The following is an 8884-nucleotide window of genomic DNA, read 5'->3' as shown; positions in this document are numbered from 1 at the left end:
AGGAGCAAAAGCAACAAGGAAATTTTGTAAAGCTCCACCTAACAGCTAATTTAATGTATGGCAGAGATATTTAAGCGTTTGTTATTGTAGAGCGTTAGAGCGGTCGTGGCAGTCGATAGGTAAATCGATAGATATTTATAAAACAAGACACTTTAGGATATATTTTGTTCTTATGGGTGAGGAAACGCTCTTTTCTACCTGTTACATACTTTCCAATGAATATAGTATACTCTTTCACTCTACAGTTAACGACATAAAAACTAAAAAACATTAAAGTAAATCAAAAAAAAACCATAAACGGCAAATTCGAGGAAAAAAATCTTTTAATATAAAAAAAGAACTGAAAATTAACGGAAAAATATATGGAAGTGATTCGTTATGAGACGTATCGAGTTTTTATATGATCACCAAAAGATTCTTGTTTTTCATGATACTGATATAAAAAAAGGCGATGCTTAATTTATTTAAAACTTACACTCGACAGAATTGTTTGCATGACATACTCTTTGCTATTACCCCGGGCCTTTGCAAATGTTACCTTGAGAAGTCGTTCCAAAATGTTAAAAGAATACCTCTTATTTTCAGAAACACCGAATTAGAATGTTCTCGTCTTCTTCATTTTCCGGTTTATAAAGTCAGGGCTGTCGATTTTTTTTAAATATCGTATCGTTGGTGCTTTTTTCAAAAAATATCGGAAAATATCAATTTTATTATCGATATATTGATAATATTTTTACATTTCAAATTATTTACATTTAAATGGGAGAGGAAATAAATTAAATTCACAGCGCATAGTACCTTAATATCATGCTTCAACAAACAAGATATGAAAAATTCAAGAAATCGAAAAGTATTATCAAATAAATTCTACATATTTTATTGAATGCAAGAAATAGAGCTGGGAAACTAACAATGGTCGCGCCAATCGATATTTTCGATGTTTTCAGAGAGAAATTTCGTAGTATCAATAGTATCAATTTTGGATGCTCTTTAAAAAATTAAAATTTTAAGAAATTTTGAATGTTGATTTCATATCATATTTTGTGCTTAATTCTATAAGTGCAACTAAAAATTAATAAAACATATTAAATTAATTATCATTTTTAAATAAAACAGAGATTAATTCATGAGGTAAACAAAAAACATAAAAACAAATTACTCTATCCATAAATTCCTTTTCAAAAATAGGAGTATATCAACATTGTTCAGCATAGGCGAGACCCTTCCGGACATGCGATTCGACTCTGTCGCTGTTGCGGGTTTAAGCTAGCCTAGAATGCAGTTTTATTAATAGAAATACAATGTTTAACTTGTTGTCAACTTTCGCGAAATGTAATGTAATGTGATGTGAAAATAGCCCAGCACCATCGATAGTGACAAAAAACTGTCGATAGTGGCTCAAAGAGGTAAATTTTTGATACCTCGATAGTACCATCGATACTTTTCAGCCCTAGCAAGAAATCTATACTGAAAGGGTAATAGTCTAGTACGAAAGTTTTTATCAACTGGTGTAGTACCTGCTTACATTTGTAATTCATTTGTAATAGTAAATAAAATTATTTATTAAGTTTTGGTTAGTGGATGATGGTTATAATTAAAAAAAAAGAACGGAAGTTAGCTTTGGCAAGCCGATGTTTGCTGTTATAAAAAATAATCAATAATTTGATTATATTGAATTCGAAATTCTTAAAAATATAAAAATCTATATTCCCAATATTAAAAGATAATATCAAAAAGCCCCAAAGGTATTATTTGTCTCAAATTATTTCCCACCAATTATCCAATCGTTCCTATGACAGCTATATGGTATAGTCGTCCTATTTTAATAAAATTTAATTCGAAATTAGAACTAATTAAAAAATGTTATTTGCAAGCTTAGAAAGGTATATGTTGAAAAATACGAAGAGATATAATTTTTATATCCTTGCAGAGGGTATAATGATTTCAGTCAGAAGTTTGCAACGCAGTGAAGGAGACGTATCCGACCCCATAAAGTATATATATTCTTGATCAGCGTCACAAGACGAGTCGATCTAGCCATGTCCGTCTGTCCGTCCGTTTCTACGAAAACTAGTCTCTTTAAAATTTTAAAATTAGCTATCGGACTGAAACTTTCCCAAAAGTGTTCTTTCTATTGCAGGTAGTATAGAAGTCGGAACCAGCCGGATTGGACAACTATATCATATAGCTCCCATATGAACTATCGAGGAAAAATTTTAAAAAAATATATATCTTTCTTGTTTTTTAACATATACCTTTCTAAGCATATAAAATTTTTAAATTAGTTCTGAATTTCGAATTAAATTTTATCAAAATTGGACGACTTTATTATATAGCTCCCATTGGAACAATCGGAAAATTAGTAGTAAAATAATATTGAAAAATTATATCTTCAGGGTTTTTTAACTTATAACCTACGCTTGGAAATAACATTTTTTATTTGGTTTTGAATTTCGAATTAAATTTTATTAAAATCGGACGACTATATCATAAAGCTGCCATAAGAACGATCGCAAAACTAATCGTATAACATGAAAAAAAATGATATCTTTTGTGTTTTTTAACATATAACCTTATAAGCTTGAAAATAACATTTTTTAATTATTTCTGAATTTCGAATTAAATTTTATTAAAATCGGACGACTATATCATATATGTAGCTGTCATAGGAACGATCCGATAATTGGTGGCAAATAATGTGAAACAAATTATAGCTTTGGGGCTTTTTGACATTATCTTATAATATTGGGAATATAAATTTTTATATATTTAAGAATTTCGAATTCAATTTAATAAATTATTTTTTATATTTTATAACTGCAAGGGTATACAAACTTCGGCTTGCCGGAGTTAACTTCCTTGTTTTGTTTTAAAATTGTTTGCCCGACAGTTCCTATGGGAGCTATAAGATATAGTTGTCCGATCCGGCTGGTTCCGACTTATATACTACCTGCAATAGAAAGATTACTTTTGGGAAAGTTTCAGCCCGAAAGCTTTAAAACTGAGAGACTAGTTTGCGTAGAAACGGACGGACAGACGGACGGACAGACGGACGTGGCTAGATCGACTCATCTTGAGACGCTGATCAAAAATATATATACTTTATGGGGTCGGAAATGTCTCCTTCACTGCGCTGCAAACTTCTGACTGAAATCATTAACCTTCTGCAAGGGTAATAAAATCAAAATTGCCTTAAATACTAACATTGGGTTAAGGATTATACAAGTTTCCCATTTCTGGTTTGGATGCTAGGTATCTTCGGTAGTGCTCTGTCTTCCGTCCATAGTCTCTCGATCCGTTGAGTATTTGCTAAGTATTAACGGTCAGGCCCCTCTTCTAGACTATTATCTGGCAGTTATGTCAGTCCTTGATCTTCAGAACAACTTTACGTCGCTGCAGAAAAAGCAAGCCCGTCTTCTATGCCCATGGCAAGAAAGTCTTTAGACGTTAAAAAGCACCCGTTGAAATCAACCATAATAAACAAAAATTAATAGTGAAAATATTGATTTAAGTAACACCGCTTTACTTGTTTTTTATAGCAAAACACACAACTTTAAAGTGCAATTACAACAGCAACGATCATTTCCATCAAAAAATTATATTCAAAAAACACAAAAACACATTTTTTCGACTCTCAAGGAGAAATTTTTGAGATCCTTCTCCTTGAAACCGTTTTTCTGGCCAGATTCGTGATTACTGCATAAAAATATATAATAAAACTAAGCTTTCAATTAAGTACTTCAATATCTTCATATTTTCGAATACAATCGTTAATTTATGTAAATCTAATTATACCACACCTCAAGAAGACGTATTAGGTAATTTAAGGACTTTAAGAAGACTCGCTAGCAAACCACACATTTTTTTGTCAGAGGTTAATCTTTTATATAAAAATGATCTTCCTGGAGTAATAAGGTAAGCTAACGCTACCGCTGCCAGATTGGGCATAGTTTGCCTTTGAGCGTACCAGAATTCCAATGGATCAGCATTAAAAAAAAAGTTGCATCTTTTGTTCTTCAACGTTGTCCATTTCACAATTTCAAAGTTAATTAATTTTGTAATGCAGATTAAAAAAAAACGGTAATTTTTCATTTATGTTATGCATTGCGTTTTGTCGGTGCTAGCTAGGGCTTTAGAAATTAAAAAAAAATATATTTTTTAATAACATCGATATATGTAGTCTATGTACTCAGAGAGATTTTTCGTTCCAGCGGCAAATTCTGGTTCAGCGAACATTTTTCCATTAGCCCAGTCCTTAGATCGCCTTCCCACAGACATTCATCAACGGTTCGTTGAATGGATGGTCCATAAGGTTTTGTTCTGAAAAGTCTAAGTCTCGAACTTTTTTCTGGTGTTTCCTTAGCTCATCTGAGTGAATCCGGCAACGCCAAGTTCATAAATCATTATACACATTAAATAAAAGTACTGAAATACAGTGCGGATTTTCGGGTGTGGATCGCATTTCCCGCATGAGCGAAAGATTTTGAAATGGAACTATGACGCTGGAGCGGCAACCTTCCTGAGTGAACATGCTATTAAAGTGTTGTGAAGAGGGTATAATAAAGGTAAACGCGATGCATCCATAATAGTAAGGGGCCTTCAAGTAATAATCGAACGTGTTATTTAGTACATTTTTTGGTGCCGGTATTGTGCCTCATTAAATTTTCTTTCTTTTTGCTAGCAGTTTCCGGCGAGGTATGAGTGACATATTCTTACTCCGAATATATATGAATAATAACCGTTTATATTTCTAGCGGTGATAAATAAATTTATCTTTCATAAAAATGGTGGGTTTTGTAAAAAAAATGGTCACTCTTAAAATAATTTAAAGCGGCAAAAAGTATTCTAACCTGCAAACGATATCGCACGTGAAGAGCCAGAGTCGTCATGCCAGCGCAAAGCCGTGTTAATTTGTTGCTTCAACCTATGAATTTATACGTGTTTTGCAGGGTTTCGTTAAGGTAGTCAAGAACAAGCAGTACTTTAAGAGGTACCAGGTGAAGTTCCGAAGGCGGCGGGAAGGCAAAACAGATTACTACGCCAGGAAGCGCTTAACGTTTCAGGACAAGAACAAGTATAATACTCCAAAGTATCGTCTGATAGTTCGTTTGTCCAACAAGGACATTACTGTCCAGATCGCTTACGCTCGCATAGAGGGGGATCGCGTTGTCTGTGCCGCTTACTCTCATGAGCTTCCCAAGTATGGTATCCAGGTGAGTGCGGAATGCTCCAATTGTGTTACTCAAACTTACTGGCTCATTAAAATATTTTAGGTTGGTTTGACCAACTACGCTGCTGCATACTGCACCGGCCTGCTGGTTGCCCGTCGTGTTCTCAACAAGTTGGGTCTAGACACTCTTTATGGAGGGTGCACTGAGGTGACTGGGGAGGAATTTAACGTGGAGCCTGTTGATGACGGCCCAGGCGCTTTTCGTTGCTTCTTGGATGTAGGACTGGCTCGAACCACAACTGGTGCTCGAGTTTTTGGTGCCATGAAGGGAGCAGTTGATGGTGGTCTGAATATACCCCACTCCGTAAAGCGTTTTCCTGGTTACTCTGCAGAGACCAAGAGCTTTAATTCCGATGTGCATCGCGCTCATATATTTGGTCAGCATGTTGCAGACTATATGCGCACTTTGGAGGAGGAGGACGAAGAGAGCTTTAAACGTCAGTTTAGCCGCTACATCAAGTTAGGAATTCGTGCTGATGATGTGAGTATAATTTAGTTTTCTCTTTACGTCCACTTTGAAAATTGCGGCTTCGTTTTGCCACCAACAACGCTGGCTGTGCCAAAAGTGGACCACAATAACACGGTAACCTGTGTTCGAAGTTTGGTAACTATGTATGTCTACCTATCTTCCTGTTATGGTTACACAATCTATTCTTGTTTATAACCGTATCTGAATCAGTAATAATATATTGAAAATGTGTTCTAGAAGAAACGAATCGTTTCTGCTCCAATCAAGTTTATTTACTAATGGTCAATATCATTAAAAAGGATACAAAGGGTTTTTTTTTTTGTATACCCTTGCGGATGGTATACTTATTTCAGACAACGCAGCAAAGAAAACTTTTCCGACACAATCATTTTAGCATCACTAGCTATCGGAAAGAAACATTCCTAAAAGTCTGTAGAAGAAAAAAAAGCATCTACTCTTAGAAATATACATAATTATACTCGTTATTTATAGATAATTAGCCGATTTCGTCTGTCCATATGAACGTTGAGATCTGGGAAACATTAAAAACTTGAGTGGATTTTGGCATGTAGATTTCTGGGCTTTCTGTGCAGCGCAAGTTTCTCTCAGCAGGGTGCCACGCCTACTCTAACGCCCTTTCCTTTGAGCCTAAAAAAATTTTGTCACGACCAAAAAGCGGCAAAACTGTGGCAGCCACAGTTTTTATGCTAGAAAAAAATTGTAAATAAATGTATTAGAGTTATCACTACTATTGATTGACTTAAAAATATTTTCCTACGCCTACTCTAACGCTCACAAGCGAACAAAACGCTTAAATATGTTTGTATACTAAACAATTTTTTTTTAATTGGTAACCAAAAGCTTAAAATTAGAAATAAAGCAGAATGTTGTTTTCCTCCTTGAACCGGGCTCGCCTTAAATAGATTCAATATTAGCACATCTCGTAAGTGTGTCTTATTGGCATCTTATACCTGGGATCCACGAATTGGGTTCATTATTTTTCAACAATTTTGTAATGCTATTCATCCTTGGCATCCCGATTACCTTTCTCTTATAGTTAGATTCGTATACGACAGCTCTTTTAAAGTATGATGACACCAATTTCATGCTTGACCTAAAGCTGCTGCTTGTAAACGCGATGTCGATACTATCTATAGGTATAGATGTAGTGCTTGATTCTGGCTTATTCAAGTCATGATAAATTTTTTTTTGATAATCCTGCAAATTATACGTGTTGCCACTTGTCTTAAATCCTTGCGCCAGTTTTGTATCGTCTGACCATTTTAAATATTTTCACACATCGGAAATTTTAATTTTTTTTGTTATTCTCTTCTGTACTCTGCGCTTAACCAACTTTTACGTATCGATCCATATTTTATTGATGTTATATTATTGTTTTTTTAACTGCTTAACTGCTGACGATTTAATTCAGAATAGAGAACAAGCGCAAGTCAACTCCACTTTAGCGACTTTCCTTTTTTTTCTATATTTAAGAATTTAAAATAAAATGTTAATCAATCGGAGCAATAATTTAAGATGCAAAAAAGTACAAATGTTACAACTCTGCCGGATAGATTAATATTTTTTTTTGTTTAAAAAAAAAGTGATCTCAAAAGGGAGTTTAATATTTATTTAATAGGTAAGTTTAAAATATTCAAATAGAAAAAAGGAAGAGTTTTACTCTTAATCACCTCACCTAATCCCTAAATGTAACCAGGTCAATCGGCCGTTTGGAAACTACTCATAGAAGAAAACCTTATACGCCACAATGATGTAATTATGCATAGAGATTCCTACCGAACGCATAGTTGTTATCCCGATGTGCCACGACCAAGTTAAGGGTCGGTGTGAAAGTCTTCAATATATCCACATGTAGAAAATAATTTCAACCGAATTCTCCAGCTATTTCCTTCACATATGACAAGGGTTTAACGCCCATAGTTAGATGCTAAAATGAAAATTTTAATTGAAATGAATTTGTTTCATCAAAACATACCCATTGACCAATACAGTGGCTTGATTTAGGAAGTAACTTTATTGCTAATAGATAGATAAAGTGGACGTGTACAAAATAAAGGTACATACATATATAAAAATCTAACGATCGATGTTTCATCGCCTTTACTAGAAGCTATATTTACTTTTAAGTTTTTTAATGTGTACCTGATAGTCGCAGCACTAGACTATACCGTTTTTTTAATGCAGTTAATAATAATCCTATTAATCGCTTTATTTTTCAGCTTGAAGATATATACAAAAAAGCCCACCAGGCCATTCGTAATGACCCCATCCATAAAGTCAACTCAAAGAAGACTTGTCCCGTTGCGAAGAAGAGGTGGAATGCTAAGAAACTCACAAATGAGCAGCGCAAGACCAAAATTGCCGGCCACAAGGCAGCCTATGTGGCCAAACTCCAGTCGGAGTCTGAGGCCTAAAGGTCCCTGTCACTTGTTAATTGACTGGTGTAAAAACAAATAAACAGTTGTAATGACATTTATCAAGTCAATTTTTTTTAAATCTTTTGGATTGATGGTAATAATGTAATATGTACACCTTAATCTTCCAGACTAAGTAAAAAAATTACTTGCTTTACGGGAGGGGTGCTCAAAGTTGACACACAGCAGTGCCCTCACCAACACAAATAAAAACATGAAAGGAAGTTAATTTCGGCAAACCGAAATTTGTGTACCCTTGCAGTTATAAGAAATAATAAACTCTAGTAACACCTTGTGAAATTTTTGTGGATTGTTGCTGCCTTCAGTGATATTAAAAAAAAATTATTTCATTCTTTTTCCAGACCATTTATTTGCCATCTATATGTAGTCCGATTTTTCTTAAATTGAATTCGAAATTCTTAAAAATATAAAAAATTATATTCCCAATATTATAAAAATATATTTCAAAAAACACCGAATCTATAATTAGTTTCATATTATTTTCCCACAAATTCTATCGTTCCTATGACAGCTATATGATATAGTCGTCCAATTTTGATAAAATTTAAAAAACCAATTAAAAAATTGTATTTTTAAGCTTATATGATAAAATAAGGAATAACGCTATAATCGAGTGCCTCGACTATCAGATACCCGTTACTCAGCTGAAGGGAGCAAAAGAGAAATGGACATATATAAGCCGCAAAGCTTTTAGGGCGCCACCTATCGGCTATTTCAGTAGATGTCATG

General features: G+C 34.1%; 1 protein-coding gene across 1 annotated transcript; it reads left to right on the top strand.

Moving 5' to 3' along the window:
- The first annotated feature begins 4628 nt into the window (after positions 1 to 4628).
- Positions 4629 to 8205, top strand: LOC108027474 (60S ribosomal protein L5). Its single transcript, XM_017098922.3, has 5 exons — positions 4629 to 4695; positions 4755 to 4787; positions 4950 to 5213; positions 5274 to 5711; positions 7940 to 8205. The coding sequence occupies exons 2-5, from the start codon at positions 4785 to 4787 to the stop codon at positions 8132 to 8134; spliced, it is 900 nt and encodes a 299-aa protein (XP_016954411.1). The 5' UTR covers positions 4629 to 4695; positions 4755 to 4784; the 3' UTR covers positions 8135 to 8205.
- Positions 8206 to 8884: the final 679 nt, after the last annotated feature.

This window comes from Drosophila biarmipes, unplaced genomic scaffold (genome assembly GCF_025231255.1).
Source record: "Drosophila biarmipes strain raj3 unplaced genomic scaffold, RU_DBia_V1.1 ptg000007l, whole genome shotgun sequence".
Taxonomy (NCBI): Eukaryota; Metazoa; Arthropoda; class Insecta; order Diptera; family Drosophilidae; genus Drosophila; species Drosophila biarmipes.
This window is presented reverse-complemented; position numbering and strand designations above follow the sequence as displayed.

Excerpts from the sequence above, each read along its gene's own strand:
- LOC108027474 (XM_017098922.3), top strand. Across the intron at positions 5,214-5,273 it reads TTCCCAAGTATGGTATCCAG|GTTGGTTTGACCAACTACGC; the intron begins GTGAGTGCGGAA and ends AAAATATTTTAG. Across the intron at positions 5,712-7,939 it reads TAGGAATTCGTGCTGATGAT|CTTGAAGATATATACAAAAA; the intron begins GTGAGTATAATT and ends TTTATTTTTCAG.